Below are 25,574 nucleotides of genomic sequence, written 5' to 3' on the forward strand. Positions count from 1 at the left end.
CCAAGAAATTTGAATGAATTGTGGAATGTTGTTAAAGAATCATGGAGTGGAATAACAGCTGAGAGGTGCCACAAGTTGGTTGACTCCATGCCACACAGATGTCAAGCAGTTTTAAAAAACTGTGGTCATACAACTGAATATTAGTTTAGTGATTCACAGGATTGCTAAATCCCAGAAAAAAAAAATGTTTGTACAAAATAGTTTTGAGTTTGTACAGTCAAAGGTAGACACTGCTATTTTTTTGAACACACCCCTTTCAACTAATTGCCCAATTGCAAAGCCTTAAGAGCGTGCATATCATGAATGCTGGGTCTTGTTTGTTTTCTGACAATCTACTGAACCTACTGGTAACTTGTTTGCCACGTAGCAATAAAAAAATATACTAAAAACCTTGATTATTCTGGTTAGTCACATTGTACTGCTATTATTTTGAACAAGACTGTATATATATATATATATATAATTTTTTTTTTTTTTTTTTTTTTTTTTTCATTTTGCAACCTTGGTGATTATATTGCCTGGTGGTTGAATGTTATTCAGCCCTCACTGTACTTTTAAGCAAATGTATTGACTTAATCACTGTGTTTGCTTTTGCAATAGTACCATTTGGTTTTGAATCCTCCTTAATTTGTTGCATTGAGATGAGCATTGTTAATTTCCGGTGATGTGACTCGGCACAATACTGAGTGTGATCATTGCAAACGCAGCACAGTAAATAGTAAATAGATCATGCCTATGAAAAACCAAACAATCAGTCCGATAAAAATGTGAAAAAAAAGAAGCTAATCGGAATAGGTGAAGTAGAATATGAAATCACATTTCATTGCTGAGGCGAGCCATAATATATATGGCTAGCAGTGTTTTATGTGCTTCGCCTTTATCGAAAAAGCAAGTCTTTTGTTGTTTCTAGTAATAGATTTTATTTTTATGCATTAATGTTCTCCGCTGGGATTGTAGCGCCCAGTCACAAGTGCAATACTTAGTTAGCTAACACTTCATGCCAGCTTGAAGATATGAGTGATAATGGGAAAAAGAAACAATTTAGATTGCTTTTTTTTTCAACACCGGCAGAGCCTTACAGAACACAAGCCAGGCTGCTGTAGGTGTATTTGTTGAGACCAAGTGTGAATCGAGAATATCTTTGTGGTCGAAGATGTGTCTGAAGGGTAAATGCTCCTGTGTTAATAGTGCTCAAAATACAGACACTGCAATACTTCGACACACTAAACTCTGAAAGGAAGCTGCTTGTGATAAGGCAGAAGGCTAATGTTCCTCTATTATGTTCTTTCATTTATGTCTTACACAGGTCAGACTGTCATCTGCAAAGAAAAGGCTTCATATAATGGGCTGCAGCTGGCTGAAGTAAAAGCACTTCTTTTTTTAATTCAGGCCTTCTTAAGATTGCTGAACCTTGGCAGAGCAATGATACTTCTCTTTCTAAAAAAACTTGCCCTGGGCTTTGTTTTCAGTGTGGAATATAGTTGGAATATGTGAAGTACTGTTGCAAAGAAAATAAAATGCTGGCTTCAGCCTGCCAGCTGGGGAAATGGCTCATGGAGTTTACAATGAGAATTGAAATCAATGGAAATCACTGCTGTTTTTTCTTTCTGTTCAGACTGATCTTATCACAGTTCACCACGTGTGTGTGATCTTACAGCTTGTGCTTTGTTTAACGCTCACTCAGACTTTACATTCTCTTTTTATACCAAAACTCCTCCCAAACATTTAGTTGTTTCACGAAATGCCTTACTGAAAAAAAGTAGGAAGCCTGTCCATCACCTGAAGTCACTTGTTGAAAGTTATCTGAAATATGGTACAATCAGACCGTGAGAGATGTAGCAGGTAACCAGGGACTCTATTTTCAATTTGAGAAAACAGTGTTCTCCTACTTGCTATGATCAAAAACAATAAAATATATGTTTTGCATATTTTTGTTATAGTCATTCATTTTATCTCCTTGAATTTCCTGGTTCATGCCATGCCAGCCTCATGTGCCTTTATTATTTCTACTCAGGTTTTTACTGGTCTCTTTATCAAGGTCTACAACAATCTCTGTTTTTTTGTAACTGTTAAGCGGTTTCTGTAGCTGTTGGAGTGACGCGTCGAGCACCTCCTCTGCTGTAGATGGTGAGGAGGTCTGGAGCCAGTGGAATCACACTCACAATCCCACCATAGAAATGTCTTGCTTTATCACAGCTCAGCCGGTTTACCTCGTTGTATGGGAAGCTGTGAAGTAGAGGGAAAAAATCTTAAGTAATCAATGGTAATGCATTGTGGCTATTCTGTGTATTGAGGTTCATTACCATGTGATTTCAATCAATGAACAAAATAAACCATATCATCCTTATTCTGGATAATTTAAATATACATTTTAATAATTAGTGTGATTTTCCCATCACTTAACTGTGCCCTCAGCTGACTGATGTTGCAGGGCTGAGGAGCTCCCTGCAAGTATTCAGGCCCTCACTGGAAGTGCTTCTGCCAGACAGTGAAGATTCCAGATGTTTTAAACACCTTCAAGATCAGAATTTATTTCCAAAAAGAGCAAGAAGATGCATCTGACTGGAACTGCTGCAGTGGCGATTCAAGTACCTTTGGACCTATAGAGAAACCTCATTGACTAATAAGGTCAAACTTGAGATAATTATGTTACAGTCAGTAGAATTACATAAGTATGCATTTAGTGCACCTTACAAGCAATTATATAATGTGGAACTGATTGTAAGTACACATGTGCTACTGTTTTAAAGTTTTATTATTGATAGTTGTATTTAGGAAGGTTGCATTTAATTGATCAAAATGTAAATTTAAGACCGATAGAAAAAATATATATATTTCAAATAAATGCTATTCTTGTTATTATGCAGCATATCTGCTTTCTACATTAATAAGATATATATTGCTTGGAAACCAAATCAGCACATTGAGTGATTTCCATGCGACACTGAACGGTAGTGTAATTATTGTGTAATTTTAAGAAACTACAAGAATATTTCAATGTAACACTGTGTAAAGTGTAATTACTTTGGAAACTGTGAATAAATCATCACCTGCGTCACTGTGGAGACAGGCTCCGCTTTGGCCTTCGCGCGCTCAAGAGCCGTTATAAATATAAACTCTGTTGTGTGAAACGTTTATACTTCTCTGCTCAGTAAAAAGTAGCTGCTCTCTGACGTCATTCATCTCAATATAATTATCTGACCTGTTTAAAATGGATACAGAAATGTTAAAGTGCATAATGAGAACTGCACTGTTTGGAGATGTTTTTTTTTTAAGTACGTTTGGACTTAAAAAAAATAGTATTAATTAGGGAGAAGATGAGCGATTGGTAAAGTAAATAATATTCGTGATAGTAAATGGCATATTCACATGTATTATAACTTTATATCAAATTTCTGCACAGTTTCAGTCTGCTGTTTCTGTTGCATTCAATTTGCATTGCTTAGCAACAAGTGTATGACACTCGTGCTCCCTCTGGTGGTGATGATTGGCTCATAGATACGTATACGCATTGGCTGAGCTAGTTACCAATGGCAACAAACAGTAACAAACGCATGCGCACAGCAAACCAGCAGCAACAACAACGACGTTTCAAGCCAAGGTATAATGTCTTCTTTTTGAATCTACTTTTTAATCAAGTAACTTAACCACAGGGTTTTAGTTACATTCCTTAAATGTTCCTAAAGAGTAACGTTAGACGGCTTTCAGCTGGCAAGCCAATGCTCCATCTGAAAACCAATGAATGTAAAGTTCCGTCATTTGTTCTGTTTAAAGGGACAGTCCGAAAACCTAGTTTGTTAACCGGTAACGTAACTTAATACTTTTTGGTACGTTGCTGACTAAAACCTCCGCCCTAGGTTTACATAAGTTCAAGAGTCTTTCCCCCTCTTTGGACACGTTTAGCCTAATAAAATACAATGTTAGGCGTTTTATTGATTTTAAGTTCTCTTTTTGTGAAATCATTTAAATTTTCACAGTTATTTGCAGATTTCCAAGTCTTCAGTGAGCTCCGTGTCGAGTGGTGTTCGTTGCTGCAGTGATGGATGCGACTGTGAGGCCCCTCAGAATCCCTCCTCAGATGGCCATTTATGCAGAGAAACATGACATATTTCACCTGGTCCAGGTATATACATTTTATTAGACAATGTTTAGTAAGTTTGTGGTAGGTTCTAAGGGAATCTTGATCAAATAAAATATACATTTGCAGACACTAGTGAGAAATGTGATGGTGGACAAACCAGAGGACCCCATTCAATACCTGATTAACTTCCTAAAAAGGGACCGTTTTGATGGTAAGTTTTATTTATTTATTATTATTTCTGTATTTTCACTACTGATAAATATTTATAGTTTTTGTTTATTTTCGAAATTACCTTTATAAAGGTCAATTCATTAAATGAATGAATTTCATTCTTTACCACAAGATGGCGCAGTTGTACATAAAATCAAATTAGAAGCGTAACGTGAAGCTGTAAATATCACACTTATTTAACATTGTTCAGATGAAAAGGCAGTTTAACATTATTATACAATGACACTAATTGCCAGCGTTTTGATATCAACTAGAAATACATCACTAGATTTAAGTAACTATAATGTTGCCTTGCGTCAGTAATGTGTTGGGGACATTTCACTCATTTTAACAAACATATTTATTCCAGTGCCAAGAATCATATTCCTGGGTCCTCCAGCGTCCGGGAAAACAACCATAGTAAGTTATTTTAAGTCCCAAATTGAGTAGCTCATTTAATTTCTGCCATTTAAACTTTATTACAATTAGTGTATATTTTTCATGTTTAAAGTGTCTTCCAGCATTGTTAGTGTAGTACTTCCTGTAAATAACTCTTTGTGTCTTTGTGAACTTGTCAAAAGTTACATTTCAATCATGTATTCATCATAGTGACAGCGTCAGGCCTCAGAGATCCCATTACTATCATCTGTACAGCTATACTTGTTCAGAGTATTTTAATTTTTGTCATTTTATATGTTGCTTCAGTTCGTCCTCTTTTGTCTTGTCGCAGGCTAAGAAGTTGTGTGAGCACACACAGGCTAGTCACGTAACTTTTAGTGATATCTTAAAGGATGACAGTGACCTAAGCAGAGCTGCGCGGCAGTACAAAGACAAAAAGCAGGTTGGCTTTCTCTTTATCAATCTCTTGAAAATACATGTAGTTATGAAAGTGACGTGACATAGATTGTTATGAATATATTTGCCTTTTTACGAGGCCTAGAAGAGGGAATCTGCTTGCAAGCTTGTGTGTTCAACATGTTACTACTTAATTACAACATATCTTCAAGAAAAACTAGTCTGGAGTGCTTTGACCATGATATTCATTTTAGATGTACAAGTAGGAAAGGTAATGTTGTCAGCGTTCGCTACACTTTTGTCTCTGTGGTACTGTAAAGACACAGAACTGATTTTGTCTGAAGTCTGATCATGCAAAGGCAACGCAGGCTAGTTAGTCGATAAATCAGGAGAGTTGAATAAAATTAGAAAAGAGAGAGATGTGCTTAAGAAAAGTGCCTCCCAATGGTTTAATTATTCTAATTATCCTCTCACTTAAACTCGCCATGGCCTTCAGTTTAAAATGGAACGATCCAAAAGATTCCAATTATTATCATTTTCACGAAATTCACAAAGGAGAGTGAGATGAAAGCAGCAGAGGATGTCATAAATAATTAGAGATTCAAACGCGTATTTGAATGTATTTGGTTAATAATAATTAGATTTTTTGGTGGACAGTTGTTTACCATAGAACAGATATATCTCAGGTAGGTTTAGAAGGTAATGTTAGAAGTAAACAAATGACAATAGTCAGTTGCTTTATATTTCTATTAGACTATTAGGTTAGGTTAGGTAAGAGGGTTTGACTTGAAGTCAGTTAGTATTAATTATTACATTTGATTAAAACATTTAATCTCTGTGATTTAATGTTACTATGCAATGTTGGTCTGATCAACATACAAATGACAGGAGTCTGTAGAGTCTGTAGTCTGTTTTTATATTTGACTGGTCAGCCATCGGTGCAAAGTCATCTCAAATGTGTGTGGTCTGATAGAAGATTCCCAAAGACCTCTGGAGCCAGCTGATTCAGCAACGCCTATCAAAACCAGACTGTATTCGACGGGTAAGGACTTGTTTTTCAAATGTACTTTTCTTTTCTTTTGTAATTCATTTAGAAAAGTGAACACTGAGCAGTTTACTCAACTTGTCTAAAAAGTGAAAAAAAGAAAGCAAGTGAAACATATTTTCATCCTGATCTTGCATGTAACCTCCGCGTTTTGAACTGCGTATATTTTTACAAGTATGATGCCCAAATAATTTGTCGTATTTTTTCTTTATTTACACTCAACCTCCAATGATAAATAATTAGACGTGTGTTGAGGACTGCTGGGAGGGGTCTATGGGGAATGCAAGACTGCCGGTGAGAGTTCTTGGAGAAAACCTTTCATCAGCTGCAGGCCCCTCACCGGCTGCCAGTCACATGTGATCTCGGTACTAATGCCACATAAGAGCCTCACCGCTGAGGTGTCCGTTCCTGCACACTCTCAGATCTCACACCCTTTTGATTCCTCCTTTCATCTCTCCATCAAATCACACAATCAATCACGGTCTCCCTGATCGTGTCTTCCTCTGAAGTGTCAGTTTCTTCTGTGTGGCCTCATGAGCCCCTTTCACACTGCACATCGGACCCGCAATATTCCCGTAACATTGCCTGGTCGCCTTCTGTGTGAAAGCAACCACGTCCCGGAATTGATTACCGAATCGAACCCGGGTCGGGGACCTAGTAACATTGCGGTAATCGATCCGGAACGAGCGCTGTGTGAACAAAAGCCAGATCTAATTCCGTATCGAAGTGATGATGCGCGTTATCGCGCGACTCTTTTACCGGCTGTTTTGAAGGAAGATCAACATTCGCGACGAAAACACGTGCAAACTGTAATGAAGCAGAGATCAGTTAGTTCCTCACTTTCCGCGCTGACCCCGAGATCGTTTGCTTGCTTCAGTTAAAGTGTAACGTGCCTAGCGTTGTCGACTCGTACATTACACGTCACACGCTGATGTCACGTGTCGTTACGGGATCTTCAAGGGTTGTGTGTGAAAGCACGCACATATACCGGGTCATCACTGGCAGTGTGAAAGTGCCAAATCTAGCGACCAGGGACCAATTACAGGAACACTTTACCCCTGTATTTGCCGGAATGGCAGTGTGAAAGGGGCTATGGAGGAATACGTAAATCGTCCGAATCCAAACAGCATCTCCTTTTATTCCCCACTAAACTCTGCAAATGGCCTTACTCAGCCAACAATCCCATAACGAAACTTTTTTTCACCTTGGCATCCTTTAACTTTCACCTTTTAATCTCAGTAGTTTGTGATTAGCGACTGCTTTGAATCTAGTAATGGATGTTTATCCCTTCAGGCAAACTGTCTGGTAGTATTTATCAGGTTATTTAATTATTTCCCTTCCCGACTGATCTGCATATGAGCAGAGGATTGAGGTAGAGTTTTTCCTATGTAGATTTAGACATCTGACAGAGCATCTCTGGCTCACCATGAGGAGCCTTCATCTCATGGTCTCTTGCTTCGCACACATTTAAATGGGCCAAAGAATGGAATGATTGACATGTCACATCACCGCTGGAGCCTAGACAGCTAAGCTTAATTGCTCTGCCACTGATGCCTACATGTGTGTGTGTTTGCTCGTCTACCTGTTTTTCCAAATTAAGCAACAATGAATGCTAATCATGCCTAATCTAGGTCATCTAGTTCGTCTCCGCCTGTCACAGCTTCTCAAGCTGTCTTAATTCTTTCTCCCTCACTCTCTCGTTCTCTCATGAGGCTACTGTTTGTAAAACTTTAGACTTGTACTCTTGTGAAAAATGAAGCGAGGGAGCATAGGTAATGAATAGTGATTTAAAGTAAAATGTCAATTTAATGAGTGCCTTTCACTCCTGGAAAAAAATGGACCCTAAAGTAAAGGAAGGAAGGAAAGAAGGAAAGATCATGGGGCGCATGTCACAGTCATCCGGATCCCTAATGAGGCTTCCAAATAAAGTTATGCTGTTTGAATTTGCATAGTGTCTGTAATTCTATTTTGAGGGAGAAAAGAGGAATCTAAAAGAAAGCTTGCAAATGAAATGATATTGAAACTTTTTGAGAACACCCAATGTGGATAATGATTTAACCAGACATATATAATAAAAAAATATGGGTAACACTTTAGAATAAGGTTCCATTAGTTAATGTTAGTTAATGTATTAATTAACATGAACAAACAATGAATAATAAATTTATTACTGTATTTATTCATCTTCGTTAATGTTAGTTAATGAAAATACACTTATTCATTGTTAGTTCATGGTAATTCACAGTGCATTAACTAATGTTAACAAGCGCAACTTTTGATTTAAATAATGCATTAGTAAATGTTGAAATTAACATGAACTAAGACTTATAAATGCTTTAGAAGGATTGTTCTTGCTTAGTTCATGTTAACGAAAGTAGTTAACTAACATTAACTAATGGAACCTTATTCTAAAGTGTTACCAAAATATGATTTAGTTCAACAGCTAAAGATCATACACTACTTTTCAAAAGTTTGGGGTCAGTAAGATTTTTCTAACATATTTTTTATATCTTATGCTCACCAAGGCTGCATTCATTTGAACAAAAATGCAATAAAAACATTAATATTGTGAAATATTATTACTAAAATAATTTCTTTTTTAATTTTAATATATTTTAAAATGTAATTTATTCCTGTGTTGGCTAAGCTGCATTTTCAACCTACTTTCACTTTCAAACCTTCAGTGTCTCGTGATCCTTCAGAAAATCATTCTAATATGCTGATTTAGTGCTCAAGAAAAATTATCATTATTATCATTTTTAATATTAAAGTTTAAAACAGTTTTGTTCCCTAATATTGTTGTGTAAAGCAAAATACCTTTTTCAGGATTCTTTTATGAATTGAACGTCGAAAAGAAATCTTTTGTAACATTATAGTAATGTATACTGTATGTATAATCATTACTGTTACATGTATTCTTGCTGAATATAAGTTTTAAAATGTTTTAAAAAAATTACTTACCTTAAACTTTTGAATGATAGTGTATATAAATTAACATAAAACTAAATAAATGCTTGCTGTTTTTCACTTGACTTGAGTGAACACTGCATTTAAGACAAGTTACTTCACTTTGTGTGTGGTTGTATTTAAAAAAGAGCAAAAATAAAGAAATTAATTAAGCTAAGTGAACAACTAATTGAGATCTTGCTTTAAAAGTCAAGTGGAGTGTTTTGTAGCCGGTCATGCTATCTTATTGTCAGTCTATTGTGTGTTGGGGTCTGTGAGCCGCTTCTGCTCTCCTGCCTTGCCTGCTGTTGGGCTGGCTGGTGACATCTGCTCCACGCATGTCCCTCCTGTGATAGCTGGCCTCACTGCAGATGTTTCGGTCTTGGGGTCTCTGTCTGAGCCCACTGCTACAGCACCACAGCCTCTTTTGATGTGAGGATGAAACGGAATGAAACAAGTCGCAGTGGGGCTCTGTGTTCAGATGAATGTGTGCAGTGAGTGTGTATGTGTGTGCGGAAGTTTGACTGAAGCAGGTTTGAACTCAGTCTTCTTGTCAAACCTCTGAATGATTACAGTTGCAATATTTCTATATGATCTGCTCCTCACCTGATGTCTGTGTGTTCTGTGATAAATATGATTGCACTATGCTCTTCTCAAAATGCTGCACATCAATAAACTAAAGACACCTCACTGCATTCTTGGGGGTTTTAACAGCGATCTTAAAGAACCATTTTTGGTTCCGAAAAGAACCTCAAACAGTTTGTAAAGAACTTGATTTTTTTCTTAGTGTAAAGAACCTTTATTTTTTAAGAGTGTACTGACATTTGTACTTCAACAGGCTGTAGTTTGCTCAACATCTACGCTGTATTTTTCTATATTCATGGCAGTTAGATTGTATAGGCTAGAGGCCTTTCAAGCTATCTGTGAGTCAGACCCTGCTCATGGGCTTCCCAGCCACAGAGGCAATCAAATGCTTAATGGGAAAGTAAGTGGGAGGAAACTTGCGCACTGAGATCAGGTGAAGCAAAGGATAGGTTTGCCGTTAAAGATCAAAGCTTAAAAAAACAAAGACTGATATCAAACAGACACTCGAAACTCGGCAGCAAAAACCCACAGCTCCTCTGATAATACTTAGATCTATAAATGTTTGTTGCATATATTTATTTATTTTAAGATTATTCACTGCAGTAATAAGTTGGCCCCTAACAAGCACTTTTGGGAGATGGTTCTTTGACTGTTCTTTATTTTACCGCACCATTGCACAGCAAGCCTTGGGATTTAGGAGACTATTAGAGAGGAGGATTTCTTTTATGGATTTGTAGCTAATGAATGATATGCATGCGGTTTTCTTTCTTCTTATGTTATTTTTATTGCTAAGTGAGAAGTGTGGAGAGGAGCTGGAGAATTAAGTACATTTTCGAGGTTTTTATGGATTTAACCCTCCATTTACCTCCCTGAATGAGACCCCATATGGGCCAGTTTTACTCCTTATTCATACAACTATTTATACATTCATTATTTAGACTGGTTCAGGGCACCAATTTATATGAATTATTCATATAAAATTATTCACTCAAAGCCTATTATTGTTTATATTTTAAAGTATTTTTCCTGGAAGAATTTTGTTCTGCCTATATGAAAACAATTTTAAACAACAATTTAAGCACAGTAGCTGACCATGGGGAAAAGCAAGTGCATTTATAGAAATGTAAACAGAAAAATTATGTGTGTGTGTGCGTGTGTGTTTGTCTGTGCAAGGTTTCAGCTGTGTTAATAGCAGAAGGTGTCTGTATCACCAGCAGAGTTAGATTATTGTTTACAGCAGATTATTTGTTCCTTCTCAAGAGAAGTATGTGCATTATATACATTGTATTTCCAGGGCTGGGTTTTGGAAGCCATTCCCAAGACTCAAGAAGAGGCACTATATCTACAAGAAGCAGGCATCACTCCAGATCATGTTGGTTAGTGGCATTTTGTCCAAACAAACACATTGTTGTTCCCACTGAAAAACAAGAGGTTTGAATCAGGACTCGATAATGAGATCGGCTGAATATCCCTCTTGGACTCGCTATCAGTCCCTAGAGGATGTCAAACTCTAGCGCTTTCTTTTAACTCTTTCCTCACAGTGATGCTGGAAGCTCCTGATGTCGTCCTGATTGAAAGGAGCTCTGGCCAGAGGATAGACCCTGTCACAGGAGGTAATGTCTCTATGATCATTACACTTTTCTTAGTTCAGAGAGTGGGACTGGGAGACAGGTAGCCAACACGCACCCTTGTTAGAATGATTTTCATTATCTGTGGACCTTGACAGCACTCAACCTGTTTGCCGTATCCCAAACGGGCCCAGTGTGTCCTCAGGGTTTCAGAAAGCCCAGCTGTAATGAACAAAAGCCAGAGCTCCCTGCTGATTTGTGATGTGCGAATGCACCATTTTCACATAATTGCCATTTCCCTTTTGTTTATGTATGATCTTTTTTAGGCACATGCACTGTCACAATAAATGCTAAGATAAAGTTTTTTGTATTTTACACAAAAAATTTCCAACTCAGTACATCACATGCCCTGGTGTATAAAATGTGAACTTACCCACACGTTTCCTTTCCATGTTTCAGATGTATATCACATCACCTTCATGTGGCCTGAAAGTGAAGAGGTTGCACAGCGTTTAGAAACACCCAGTACACTGATGCCAGCTGATCTTATCGCCAAAAAGCTGCAGAAGTTCCACACGGAAGCTCATGCTCTGAAGCGCACATACCACAGCTGCCTGAAGGCCATCAATGCTGACCAGCCCTATGTAGACGTCTTCTCACAGGGTAAACCACACCACCTTTACCAGGTCTGGTACCAGGGCCATCCATCTGCATTAAAGGGATACTTCACCCAAAAAGTGAAAAATCTGTCATCATTTTGTTGCAAAGACTTTTATCTGCAGAACACAAAAGATGATGTTTTAAAGACTTTTCTCAAATTATTTTCTTTTATGTTCTAAAGAAAGTCATACAGGTTTGGAATGATATATATATAGGTAAGTAAATGGTGACAGAATTTTCATTTTTGGCAGCATTTTGGATATCCCTTTAAATCTTCTTGTCAAACTATTGGTTATCAATAACTTTGATGCAAGAAATTGATTTTAGGTGGTATTTTCCATTGGTTTCAAATTTAATCAAATCATTTGAATTCAAAATATAGATGGTATCTTTAAAACTGTCTGCAGATTAGGCTTAGGTAGATCACTAAGTTAAATTTAGAGCTTTTTAAACATTTCTACTAATATCACTTACTGTGACGAACCAAGATCTACCGCCCCTATTGGTCGGAGGTCAGTAGCGCAGCGGCTGCATTCAGAGCCAGTGATTGACCAGCTTGTCAAGCAGTCTGCCAGTTGAGGAGGTTGCCTCCGGCAGCTCTGCAGGCACAGACTATCCCATGAGAACCTGAGCAGGGATGAGCGGTCCTCGCCAATTACATTAAAACCGTCTGAATACAACCTGTCTAAATGTTATATCGCTCAACTTGACAAAATAATTTTGTCACTTCCCTTCCTTTAGTTATGAGGTAGAGCTAGGCAGGGAATATTTAAACCACTCTTTGCATACATCACTTTGACTGTAGCGTTTAGGCAGGTTCACAGCATTTCGTTTCACAGTTTTTTAATAACAAAGATGCATATTTATCATACAAATGAGTATGCATGGATTTAATAGCCTAGTATTTCAATATTAAGGGCAGCACTTTAAGAGAGATTTGTTATAAACCAATGTCTATCTATCACTTTCACAATATTTTGCCAGCTCAGGCTATATAAACATGAGCTGGGAGGAATTCAAATTCAGTTTTGGACTTTTTTTCTCTCGCTTTCTCATAGAAGTTAAGCTTATCTGGGGCGAATTAAAGGCTCATTTAGTCTCATGGCACATAAGTATTAAATCCAAAATGGTCCATTGAGTATTTATCAAGGAAGCAACCCTCCGGCCTAATGGTTTTACGTTGTGGGCTTGATTTGTAAATAGTAGATTTTGGACAGTGTGCCATTATGCTTTAATCTTGATTTAACTGCACCTGATTTTCTTCATACGTTTAAATGGAGGACATTAAATAAATATTTGAGATAAACTCTGCCATAAAACATTCATAAACCCATACTGAGGTACAAACAGCAATAAATGTCATCTTAAATCTTGATTAGCGCTAATTCAGCATGCAGTTTGATTGTAACGTTGCTAGTTTCCCCCTGACTTAGCCTTTTAGCGCATTAACATGTTTTGCATATTAAGCATTTATCATGTTGTTGTATAACAATTAGCAGCATAAAGGGTTGGATGAGAGGGACTCGTTAGTTATGATTAAGCTGTTGTTAATCATCACACATTAGAATGGCAGCTCAGTGCAGGTTCCAGACAAACAGCATTGTTGTGAGAGAAACCCAGCTGCAAACAGATGGCTTCGACGTGGATGTCACACTACAAGCAAATGCCCCCGTGGACATGAAAGGAAGACTCTAATGATTAATTAATCAAGTGGCTTTATATTCGGTTTAGTGGCAATCTCTGTTTATGATCTGAGTGAATGGGCTATCTCACCAGCCTCACAAATGTGCTCTATTATCTGTCTTACTTTGTTAAACATTCAGTAGACTCTGTCTGGGCCTGCATCGTGTTGTTTTGTATTAAAGTATGATACAGCAGTAAACAATCACCATAATCTGTATTTGGTTACACAAACATTTTTTGTAATGCTAATGTAATTGCATGTAATTACTGTATTTGTAACTGTATAAATAGAGCAGTGATGAGCATAAGAGACTCGTCATTCATAAGATAATTTGTTTATTAAATAGAAACCTGACCAATCCCAAATGTAAAAATAAAAAAAAAATAGTGAAAGAGATGTGACATTCAGCCAAGTATGGTGACCCATACTCAGAATTCGTGCTCTCCATTTAACCCATCCAAAGTGCACACACACAGCAGTGAACACACACACCCAGATCAGTGGGCAGCCATTACTATAACTAGTCCATGTTCTCTAACCATTAGGCCACAGCTGCCTCCAATTTATAACTTTACTGCATCATTAATGCATTTGTAGTGGGACTGATAGTTACATTTATATTTCAGCTTGAATAGATAATCTCATTTATTTGCCTGACATGTTGTCTTTCGTTCACTGAAAATGATCAAAAAACATTTGGCCACCCATATTGCACTGTTACATATCACATGAATGTTTGCATTCATTTGATTATTTTGTATTTATATTGCAGTGCTGAACTACGTCCATACTCCACGTCACTCTGCCTCACCCTACATTCCCAGAATCCTGCTGTTTGGACCCCCAGGTTCCGGAAAGAGTCTTCAGGCAAAACTAATTGCTCAAAAATATGGCATTGTCAACAGTAAGCTCCTCCTAAACTTCTGCTGTCACTTTTCATCTGAACACTTTCTCATCTGCAAGGTTCAACATTGTTAAAAGGGTAGTTTAGCTAAAGTGTAAAATTCTGTCATCATTTTCTCACCCTCATGTAATTTCAAATGACTATACTGTTGTTATTTTTTTTTCTGTGGAACACAAAAGTAGACATTTCTGAAGAATCATTATGCAGCTCTTGCCATACAACAACTGTTTATAGTGATCTGGTATTGCCAAGCTTAAAAAATAACACAAAAATCATAACAGCATAAGGGTTTAGTACAACATGAGAGGGTAAATAATGACTAATGAGTCAACTGTTGTTTATCTATTATTATTTTCATTTGAACTTTTTTTCCTATTTCTCTGTTGCTGTAGTTTGTTGTGGAGAGCTTCTGAAGGCTGTGTCAGCTGATGAGAGCCATATGGGGGAGCTAATTAAACCCTACCTGGAGTCAGAACAGCAAGGTATGCCTCCTCATTCCCACTATACCTACTGCCAAATGGGTCAATCCTACAGAACAAGTGAAACCCCAGTCTGTATGCAGCAGAGTTCTGTTTCCTGCTTTTGACCAGATAATTGGACCCCCTACAGCCAGAATAGTCTGATTGGTGAACATGTTGTCCTATATTCAGATATATGATATTAGTTTATGGTAACTGCATTCTAAATGATTGTCATATAATTTGCAGTATATAATTCTGTAGATAGGTCTTCTTACTTTTAAACATAATCACTGTACTTGCTGGTTTCTATATATATATATATATATATATATATATATATATATATATATATATATATATATATATATATATATATATATATATATATATATATATATTAGTCCCGCCCCTCATGGGACTGCCAATCACTGCCTTTATCACAGCTCCAGCTCGAGCCACTCGCCTTGAGCAAATCATCATTAATTTAATAAAGATTCTCATGGGATGTGAATCACAGAATACAATCATGCAGTTTTGACACTTTCATTGATAGTAAATAGAAGACAAAAAAATGGGGAGAAGAGGAAGTACAGGACAAGGAATGACACAAGCCAGATTTGCAAACTTGCATCAAATTAAATCAAATCAAATCAAAGTTTATTTATAGAGCTGTCACAGTTATGTTCCATTTCTCGGACTTTGGTTGTGATATTTTCATTTCCTGTTCTCCTGTTAAGATTTTTTCCTTGACCTAGTTTTCTTTAGTTCCCTTGATTAGTTCATTCTGTTCACCTGTGTCCTGTTAATTTATGTTAATTTAGTCATTAGTTCCTCTCTTGCTTTTGTACTTAGGTGCATGCTGTAAATCAATAGAGTAAAAGTCATTTACTCAACCTGTGCTCATGTTGATCCAAACCTGATCTTCTTTCTTCTGTGTAACACAAAAGGATATAATTATTTAGAATATATATATGGTGGAGTCCAAACAACATTACTTTCCATTAACAAAATAACTTTCTAAATTATTATATATTATGTTACACTTTTTAAAGTTTTTTGGATAACAATAATTAACATTATTGCAACAGATAATTAGTTCTTGTATAATGAAATATTTACACATCACAAAACTTTGATGCACATTTCTTGCTACCAAATAATACTAATTTTAGTACATGGAATATTGTAATAATAAATCCTATTATGGCTTATTCAGAAGTCTTGAAAGTAGACTCAAAGTAGGTTTATTACCTCTGAAGAGTACCCATGCACAACCCATATGATTGTCAGATCTGTCAGAGCATGTTAAGTATCTAGCAGTATCTGTCACATGCAACATATGTTCATAAATCCATGTTGAGTGTTTGATGAAGTAGCAATGTTTGCATAAGAAATGCTATGTAAATGTTTTGTATTCGTATTCCATTGCGGTATCCTGGGAGAGGGGGATTTTTGTGCCTTCTCTCTTTCTCTCCTTTGGCTTTCTCCCCCCTTTTCCTGTGACGGTGAGGATTAGAGGCAGACAGCATGCCTAAATAATTTACAAGTTGATTAATGGCCTCACAGGGGTATAATTAGGCGATGGAGAGCTGGCTAGTGGCTAGTGTAACCAGTACAGTGCTTCTGGGATTTGAGAAGCCAGATTATTATCAAACCAAAAAATAGTCTTAGGAGAAGTGAAGAAGGAGAGGAAAGAAAGAAAGAAAGAAAGAAGAGGAAGTCTCTCCAGGCTGCCTGATGTTTGAAGCAAGGCTGTAGAGATTGGCAAGAGGCTGTTTGATGTGGAAATTGGACAGTTTGAAACCGTCGACTTTAATTTTTCACCAGCTGTGGGGACCCCCCTGGGTGCCAGATTGCTGTCTTTAAAGAATGCCGTTCTATTTTCTCTTCACCCTCATTATTTGTTTGTCCTCTGCCGCTCTCGTAAATTTTCCTGCAGTATTACGAGCACCACCGTCCTCTACTGTGCTTTCCGTCAGTTATAAGAGGTGCCATCATCCCCTTAAACAGTTCGCTTATGTTGCCTGTCAGTCAGCCATTGCCTGCTTTTGTACTCTGAGAGGGACTTTAAATATCATTAAAAGACAAAATGTGCACATATGAATTAAAAAATCTCTCTAGATGCCCTGCACCTCAGTTTTAGTGAAACATTAATTTAGGTTTCTGTCCACTTGTGCCAATGTGTTTTCGAATCAGTTTCTATTGCGGTAACTGTTTATTTAGTACTTCAAAACCCTTAAAACAGCATCCTATATTTGCATATTTCGATTTCAAAAACTTCTTCCAGTACCTGGAAGGGAGTAAACAAACGAAGGCCTTTCTCACATCCGTTAGATCTATAACACTGCGATCTGATGTCCTACAGGGAGGAATGTATACAGTGTTTCAAACAAATGCTAAGCAGGTGTGTTTGTGTGTGCATCTCATGGGGTAAACCCCCTCTGTACACCGAATTTACAGTATATAGGATGATAGTCATTCAAAGGACACAGCAAGTTGGTTCTCAGGCATCAAATCCTCAACATTTTTGAGGTTTTCGAAGTTTGCCTTAATGTGATTTATCTTCTTCTACTCTTTGCATTGCTGTGCTTCTGTCATGTAATTAGGAAGAAGTTCTGAATGAGCGATAACCATATCATATTATTGCTATGTTTGTGTTTTAATCTGTACAGTGCCATCCAGTATAGTTCTGCGGATCCTTACTGAGAGACTGAGCAGGATGGACTGTACCACTCAAGGCTGGGTGCTCCATGGCTTTCCTCAAGATGTGGAGCAGGCAGAAGAACTCAAAGAGTCTAATTTCATACCAAACAGGTATATGAGTCACCTAATAAACTGATTTAGATGGCTTTATATGTTCAAACTCATCATGTTAACTGCCATTCCATAACGGTGGAAGGCATATGACTGTACAGGGATCTAAACTATTATCACAGTGATTTGTACCAATGGTTCTTAGTTTGTTTTCTATTCCCTTCTCCCTTTGAAACTAGAAAAAAGAAAAAAAAACATCTACACCACCATCACCACCACCGTAATCTGATAATATGATAATTTACTAACCCTCATGTTGTTCCAAAAGAAGATATTGAAAATAATTATAAATAAATTTGGACTGTATTAATAATACATGTGGGAATGTTTGTTTTTGAAATGTCTTATGCTGCATTTATTAAACAGCAAAAATGCATTTTAGGGGGTTCCCCTCGGTACAGATCGCATTCCGCTTGAGCACCTAGACACACGCAATTGCATGGTTTGCGTGGTGTCTAAACACGCTACTGAAAATAGTACCATTGTGAAATATTATTACAATTTAAAGTAACTTTTTAATATATTTTAACATGTAATTTATTCCTGTTATGGCAAAACTGAATTTGCCATTACTCCAGTCTTCAGTTTAACACTGTTGAAAACCATTTTAAAATGTTTTTTTTTTTTGTTTTTTGACACATTGAGGATACAATATACATTTTTTTACTGTGACACTTTGGATCAATTTAATGCATTCTTGCTGAATAAACGTATTAAAATGTTTTATGTATTGGCATCAGTGTATGTTACAATGGGCAAGAAACTATGCAGCTATGCATGGTGCATTTGCAAGTAAGGAAGTGCAAAATATATGAGAGCTGGGGTTCGCCACACATTGAGAACCCCAGGTTAACATTCAGTTCTGTCTTCTATCAATTTCAGCCTATGGATTATCTATCCACTGGATTCTTATTCATTTACCAGCTGTAGGACCTTCACAGTGATAGACATGAGAGATGTAAACAGAGATGTAACATACAGTAGGTGTTTAGACAACAAAAACAGTAGTCAATGTGCGAAAAGACAAAAGAGTTAATCAACTTTTCAGCTACCGAAAAGGATAACATAGGATGTAGCCGGGCTATATTTCTGAGGTGATAAAATTATGTCTTAACTGTATTCTGGACAAAAGGCTCAAATGACAGTGTGGCGTCAAATATGACACCCAAGTTTTTTAATTTGGACTTAAACTCCAGTGCAACGCCATCAACAGACAGAGTAGGAGACCCAACCTTTCGCAGTTGATGTGAAGATCCAAGGAGCATGACTTCTGTTTTTGAGCCGTTTAGAGAAAGAAAATTATTATACATCCAAATCTTTATCTCAGCAATACCGTGGCTCAAATAGTTTATTTTCAATTAAGTGTTTGTTTAATTGAGCTGCAACCACACCCTCCAAGATTTTAGACAGAAATGCTAGATTTGAGATTGGACGATAATTTGCTTTTTTAAAACGGGAGTGACCGCAGCAGTTTTAAGTGCTGCTGGCACCTCCCCAGTTGACAAAGAGTCATTTATTATAGCAAGAACTGAGGGACATAAAGGACCAAAACAGGATTTAAACAGGCCACCAGGCATGGGATCAAGTATGAAACTTTCAGGTTATTATTTGTGATTTGCGTCTCTACCGTTATCCTAAATAGTGAGTGTGTAACAGCAGGGCTCAGATTGCCCTCTCAGATTACCCTTAACTCAGTTGCCCTGGAGGATCTGATGCCACTAAGATTATACAACCCGTCCTCTGTGTGTGTCCCCTCATCAGAGAGCTCACTTTGAGGTTAGGTCATCAGTGAAAATAACGTGTCCCAATTCTGTCTCCTTTGACACGGAAACAAGAGCAGGAGCACAAATCTGTGCAATGACATTAGAAAAATTCTACATGACCACCGTAGGGCCTCCTTTTCAACCTGTTGCTACTCATCATGATTTCTCACCATATATACCCAATCTTTTGTGCTCTCTGGTATTAAGATTGGATCCCAGAGATTAGCAAGCAGCCATGGTGTCTGCTTCCCTCACCACTTTTGTGTAGCAAGGCCTTATTTCCTCCATTAACAGCCCATGTTGTTTGGGCTAATGGCAGGAGACCTTATTTGCATAGCATTAGTGTAATTGATTCGAAGGCCTGTGGTTAGGCTGGCCCTGAAACAATGGGGAGATAATGTTTCCGAGGGGCCGATGATGGCCCGATGGCGGCGCTGTACCTGACAGCTTTATTAATTAACAGCTCTCTAGTTACCAGGCTTTAGTGAGGATGAATAAGTCAGTTCCTCCTGGAGCAGTGCCAGGGCATGGGCATTTAATAGGTGTCACTGGCAGAAGGGAGAGGGGACAGAGTGCAGCAGTGTTGGCATACTGGTTAGATTGAAGGGATCCTTTTACCCATTTCCTGAAAGGGCTCCATTAACAGAGAGTCATTGCCTGCGATAAGTGCCAAGACGATGTTGTTTGTGTCTTTAGCTTGTGTAGACAAACTCATTTACTTTGTGTTGTTAATTCTATGGTTAAGTGGATTAAAACCCAGTGGTTAGTCTTATTTTAAGAGCTTTGCTTAAAAAAAGTCACTGTGGCTGTACCTTTTTTTAACGGTTGCACTTTATTTTACAGTACGCGTACTTACATGTACTTATAGTGTACTTACAGTGTATTTATCTAAGAAAGTTCTGGTAATACAAGGTAACTACATGGATTAGGGTTAGGTTTAGGGGTAGGTTCAGGGTATAATAAGTACATAGTATGTACATGGGGAACAGGACTGTAAAATAAATTGCTACCATGCACACATTAGATAATAACATAATATATAATGTTAAGTTACCAATATGGTACCATCAGGTACAAAGGTGTGACGTTTGAAAAGGCACCGTCCCAGTGACAGCTTTTTTTTTTTCTGTTTTATTCTGAGAGTGTACTTGGGCTTTGTGTTTTTCAAATAAACCTATGGCCTGTTTGCCTTTGTGAAGATTTTGTAGTGGCAGGTGATTCACAGTAGTAGCTGTCTGCTCCAGTTAGTGCTCCCTCTTTTGTCATGTAAAGGAAGTTACCTGATCCATGAAAGACGAAAGAGGAAGAAAAGGAAAAAGGATTTGCGCTAATGAAATCCTCTCATCAGATAATTGAAGATGCCTTTGCTCTGGTTTCTGATGGGCGCAATCATCTGATCCTCTTTCAAAAGCTGATCAGTCATTATTAGCTGTGGATATGTGACACTTTCATTTAGAAGGAAATCTAGAATTATCTATTGTTATGTACAGTATGAACCCCAGAGCAACGTGTAAGGCCCCACATTGACCGCATCAATATTTGAAGTCATTTGTGAGTTACTGGAACAGGATTTTGAATTCCCAATTTACATGACTAAATCTACACTTTTAAAATTAGACTTAAAAGTTGTCGTTTTAGCATAAAACAGATCAACTTAAAATTATATAGTATATTTTAATGCTTTTTTTGTGTCATTTGAAGTCATCTCGAGTCCAATTGATGAAGTCTGTTGAGGCCCTCTGTTTGAGAACCACTGGTTTAAGGGATGCGTTCTCAAAAGTATCTTTCCAAAATAATATGTATGACTTTTTAGGCGAACAGCCTGGCTGCTCTTTTCCACTTACTGAATGTGAAATGACAATAAGGTACCATGAAAGTATTATAAAAGTGGTGCTTACAGCTTGTGGTCTATATTTCAAAATCTCTGAAGCTGTGTAATAGATCTGTGAAACAGAAATGGATTATCTTTTGTAAATCTTAACATCTGCCCTGGTTCATGAACAGGTTTCAGTGATTCATTCATAAATCAAACTGATCCAGTTCTCAAATTCTCTTTGGTCGGTTTTCTTACATGAAACAATTGTTTGACTTCAAAAGACTTGAAATATAAATCACATGTCATATAGACCACTTTTATGGTGCTTTACTACTTCAGTTTCATTTGTCTCACTCCCACCCCTCTTACCAGTCTTTAACTACTCTCCAGTTTGGCTAGTCATCAGCCTCTTACAGCCTTGACATGCTTACAAACAATCAGAGTCTTTGGGAGCTTTGAAATATGCATGGCTACCTGTGACAGGTAGATAAAGAAGAGCAATTAGCCATGTAAGCTAAGAGTCTGGCCCAATTACCTGCTCTCGTCCCTGCCTTGCTTTGTCTTTCTCTCTTTCCACCTGCACTGTGCTCTTGCTCTCTATTACTTAAATGTATTCCATGTGTCCGCTCCCCATCAAATCAAGCGACACTTCCTCTGATTGACTTGTCAATTATACAACAGGGGCAGCATTACAATTTAATCAGTGGTAAACATTGCCTTGGCCAGCTGTAAAGAATCTTTCCCTCATTCATTTCTTAATTTGGAGAGATAGAAAGGGAGGCAGAGGGGCTGACAGGAGCGGCAGTGTTCAGAAAGATCGGATGGACCGAGACCTTCTTGGCTCACTTCAGCTCAGGGAGTAAACTGAAGAACAAACGGGTCAAAGGTTACCATCTGCTTAATGTATAACATATACCAGTGGAAGAACAGAAATGCACACGCATACACGCATCTACTGATGACGATATTCCAAGATATTGTGCGGTTCGTCATCATTTGTAGCAGCTGAGGACTGTCAGGCTCTTGTTATCTGCATTGTTTTAGTAAGTCAAAACATCTAATGTAAATCAATTCCTCTTGTACAGCTCCCCCCACATAAAAAGTGGGGGAAGGAGACGAAAGACGCAAGCCTCCAACCTCCCATCCTCCAGCCTCATACACAGCGCACCATCCTTTTGCTCCTCCACATTTATAAATATTTCATGAGGAAGCATAAATATTAATTTTAATAGCTTTGCAGAGTAGTTATTATTTCTTTTCTAAGACAAATATTCATTAAAAATTGAAAGAAACCTTTTTCTGAAATAATTAAACCTACACACACACATTATCATGCCTCTTAAACACATCAAATGTCTTGCATTTTCAATCAAGACTAATAGTCAGTTAAAGCACCATGTCTCCTTTGTCCATTTCAGAGGGCCCATTGGTTCACAGTGGTACTCAGAGCCAGGAACACAAAGACATTTAAATATTTTATCAAAAGCACCAACTTAGATCTCTTTCTCCCATTTTCCTTTCTTTTCTCACCCCTTCTTGTGGAAAACATCACATGATGTACAATTCCTATTGGTCTTTATCTATAGCTAGATTGGTGCAGAATTGCATCTCACAACAATCTCAGTCTACGTAACATGTTTAGGTTGCTAAAAATGATGATGTGGCGGCTGTGAGGTTCCTGTCTTCTATAGGCCTGGCTGAAATCATTTGGGACAAGACTGGCATGTAAATCCCCCCACACCCCCAACCTGACCACACCATTTGGCACACTCTGTGTCTACACAATGTCAAAGCATAATGACCCCTGGGTAGAGACCCCAACATTCCCCTCATGGCCCAGGAGAGTATCCCTGTTTTCCATTATTTTCTTCATAATTTATTTAGCTTTTATACTTGTGCTTTATGATCATTCCTCTCTGAATGCTATATGGAGTCTTCATATAATGGATTTATATGATTTTCGCTTGGCATGTTATGATTTTTGCAGGCATTTTGATAATTGTATGTGGGAATTGTAAAGAATTTAAAGTGACACGTAACCAATTGTGTCCAGTAGTGAGTACTAAACACACTAACGGAGCAGTGGGCAGCCATGCAGCACCCAGGGAGCAGTTGGGGCTTCGGTGCCTTGCTCATGGGTCTCACGTCAGTCTATTGAAGGTGGAAGTGACCGCAGTACAGTCCTAACTGCAATCATTGCCAGTACCTAGACTTGAACCCACGACCTTTGGGTTACAAGTTGACTCTTTAACCATTAGGCCACGACTGCCCTAATGGTTCCAGTTCCTATTACAATTCTGGTTCCGCAAAATGTAGACAACAGTTCAAAAAGTTTTGGGTCAGTAAGATTTTTCATGTTTTCAAAAGAAGCCTCTTATGCCCACCAAGTCTGCATTTATTTGACCAAAAATATGTTTTTAATGGAAATCTTTTGTAACATTTTAAATGTCTTTACTGACACCTTTGATAAATTTAATGTCTTTGTGGAATAAAAGTATTTTTTGAATTGCACTGTATGTTTACCCAGACTTACAATTACTTTTTACAGGGTACCACTCTTTACCATTTTTTGGTAACATTTCATGAATTAATTTGTATTAATTGACACTGACAGAACACATGGTGTGTATCTTTCTACATATATCTGAACGGTCTCACAATTAATAAATACATTATATTATTATTATTATTTTTTTGTACTATGCTAATCACACTCACCTTTTCTTTTGTTTAATGAATTTTCTTTAACCCCAGTTCCCAAGCCTAAATGTTTTTGTCTTGCATTGTTTTTACATTTTTACATTTTAAATTACGCTTGTGCCACTCTCCCCTCTAGGGTCTTTTTCCTGGAGATAACTGATGACATTGCTATTGAGAGGGTAACACTTAGGGGTGTGGATCCTGTGACTGGAGAATGGTGAGAAAGAATCAGCTTAGTACACTGTAAATTTGTGTATAAAGAATCCGTTCTTTTAGGTTCCACTAAATACATATCTGCATTCTGAATTTCACGTTTGAACTGCAGGTATCACAGCATATATAAACCTGTCCCTGGTCCAGAAGTTCAGGCCCGGCTTCGATTTAACCCACAGCATTCAGAGGCACAACTGCTAAAGAGGCTTAAGGAGTACTGGAACCATACAGTGGACCTGCAGGCCTTCTACCCACAGGCAGTATACATCAATGCTGACCAGGACCCACACACTGTGTTTGAGTCACTGGAGAGTAGGCTTGTGGGTCGACTACCCAAAGTCCTGTCTAACTGTGAAACATTTGAGAGCTAAACACTGTTATAGAAGATACTCCACCCATAAACATTTTCTCTCAACATTTAGTCACCCTCATGCCATCCCAGGTATATGACTCTCTTTGTTCTGTGGAAGAGAAGCTGAGATTTTAAGAAAAATAATAATCTCTGTGAATCTATATAATGCAAGTGAATGGGGCCACTCAAAGCTGGCACTTCAAAAACCACACAAAATTAACATTTTAGTTATCAGTATGACGCCTGTGGATGTCTTCTGAAGTGAAATGATGTTTTTACACTATAAACCATCGCTTCTATAGACAACTGTCAAATGCAGGTTCATGAGTTTACTCTTGATGTAAACTTCAGCATGACATAAGCCCATTGTGAAACTCATGCAAGAAGTGTTGCAGTAGAGGAACACGATTACATCACACTTCATGTGCTTATGTTTAAATGAAGTATTAGAAATGTTTTATAGTTTAATGCTTATATTAAAGTTTAAAATATTAATATTTTTCTTACACACCTATGGTTTAGCTTCAGAAGACATTGATTCATCTGCTGGTGTTGTGTTTGTTTCGTGTGATTTGCATCAGCTTTGATGGTGCCGTCCACTCACATTATATGAACTTACAGAGATGGACTGGACTTTTTTTTCTAGCAATTACCATTTGTGTTCCACAAAAGAAAGAATATCATAAACATTTGGAATGGCATGAAAAAAAAATTGTTCCATTCGAGTTTTGGGGGAGTCAATTTAGTTCAAATTTTAGATTTCCCCATTGTGTTTTAATTTTCATTTCATCTTGTACATTTCATAAGTCTGATAGGCAGCTTAATAAATTGCTTATACATTTGACTTTGGTTATCTTTTCTTGGTCATATTTCTAATATTTTAATGAACACCGCCACAACTCCAAATTCATCATGGGAAAAATTACATTACGCAACCGATGCAGTCATTCAACATACAGATGTATGTTTGATTAACA

At 37.5% G+C, this 25,574-nt stretch overlaps 1 protein-coding gene and 1 pseudogene across 2 annotated transcripts; one reads left to right on the forward strand and one right to left on the reverse strand.

The window, feature by feature from the left end:
- Positions 1-491: 491 nt before the first annotated feature.
- Positions 492-3,183, reverse strand: LOC113074324 (sperm acrosome-associated protein 9-like; annotated as a pseudogene).
- A 293-nt stretch (positions 3,184-3,476) lies between these two features.
- On the forward strand, positions 3,477-25,430 carry LOC113074330 (adenylate kinase 8). 2 transcript variants are annotated; one of them, XM_026247159.1, is made up of 14 exons: positions 3,477-3,601; positions 3,988-4,123; positions 4,208-4,292; positions 4,662-4,711; positions 5,022-5,132; positions 6,060-6,128; positions 10,957-11,038; positions 11,204-11,275; positions 11,690-11,893; positions 14,347-14,478; positions 14,871-14,960; positions 17,612-17,753; positions 24,169-24,249; positions 24,358-25,430. In XM_026247159.1, exons 2-14 carry the CDS (start codon positions 4,040-4,042, stop codon positions 24,614-24,616), a joined length of 1,461 nt encoding a protein of 486 aa, XP_026102944.1. In that variant the 5' UTR covers positions 3,477-3,601; positions 3,988-4,039; the 3' UTR covers positions 24,617-25,430. The 2 variants fall into 2 exon arrangements, with proteins under 2 accessions (XP_026102944.1, XP_026102936.1); XM_026247151.1 differs by having other exon boundaries at positions 3,553-3,601; positions 3,978-4,123.
- The last annotated feature ends 144 nt before the right edge of the window (positions 25,431-25,574 follow it).

Source organism: Carassius auratus, chromosome 5, assembly GCF_003368295.1.
Source record: "Carassius auratus strain Wakin chromosome 5, ASM336829v1, whole genome shotgun sequence".
Lineage (NCBI taxonomy): Eukaryota > Metazoa > Chordata > Actinopteri > Cypriniformes > Cyprinidae > Carassius > Carassius auratus.

What these genes read in the sequence shown, in the direction of transcription:
- LOC113074330 (XM_026247159.1), top strand. Translation starts at nt 4,040, where the DNA reads ATGGATGCGACTGTGAGGCCCCTCAGAATCCCTCCTCAGATGGCCATT. An exon ending in AAAAAGGGACCGTTTTGATG is followed by an intron (nt 4,293 to 4,661) that starts GTAAGTTTTATT and finishes TATTTATTCCAG; the next exon opens with TGCCAAGAATCATATTCCTG. An exon ending in TCTAATTTCATACCAAACAG is followed by an intron (nt 17,754 to 24,168) that starts GTATATGAGTCA and finishes TCTCCCCTCTAG; the next exon opens with GGTCTTTTTCCTGGAGATAA.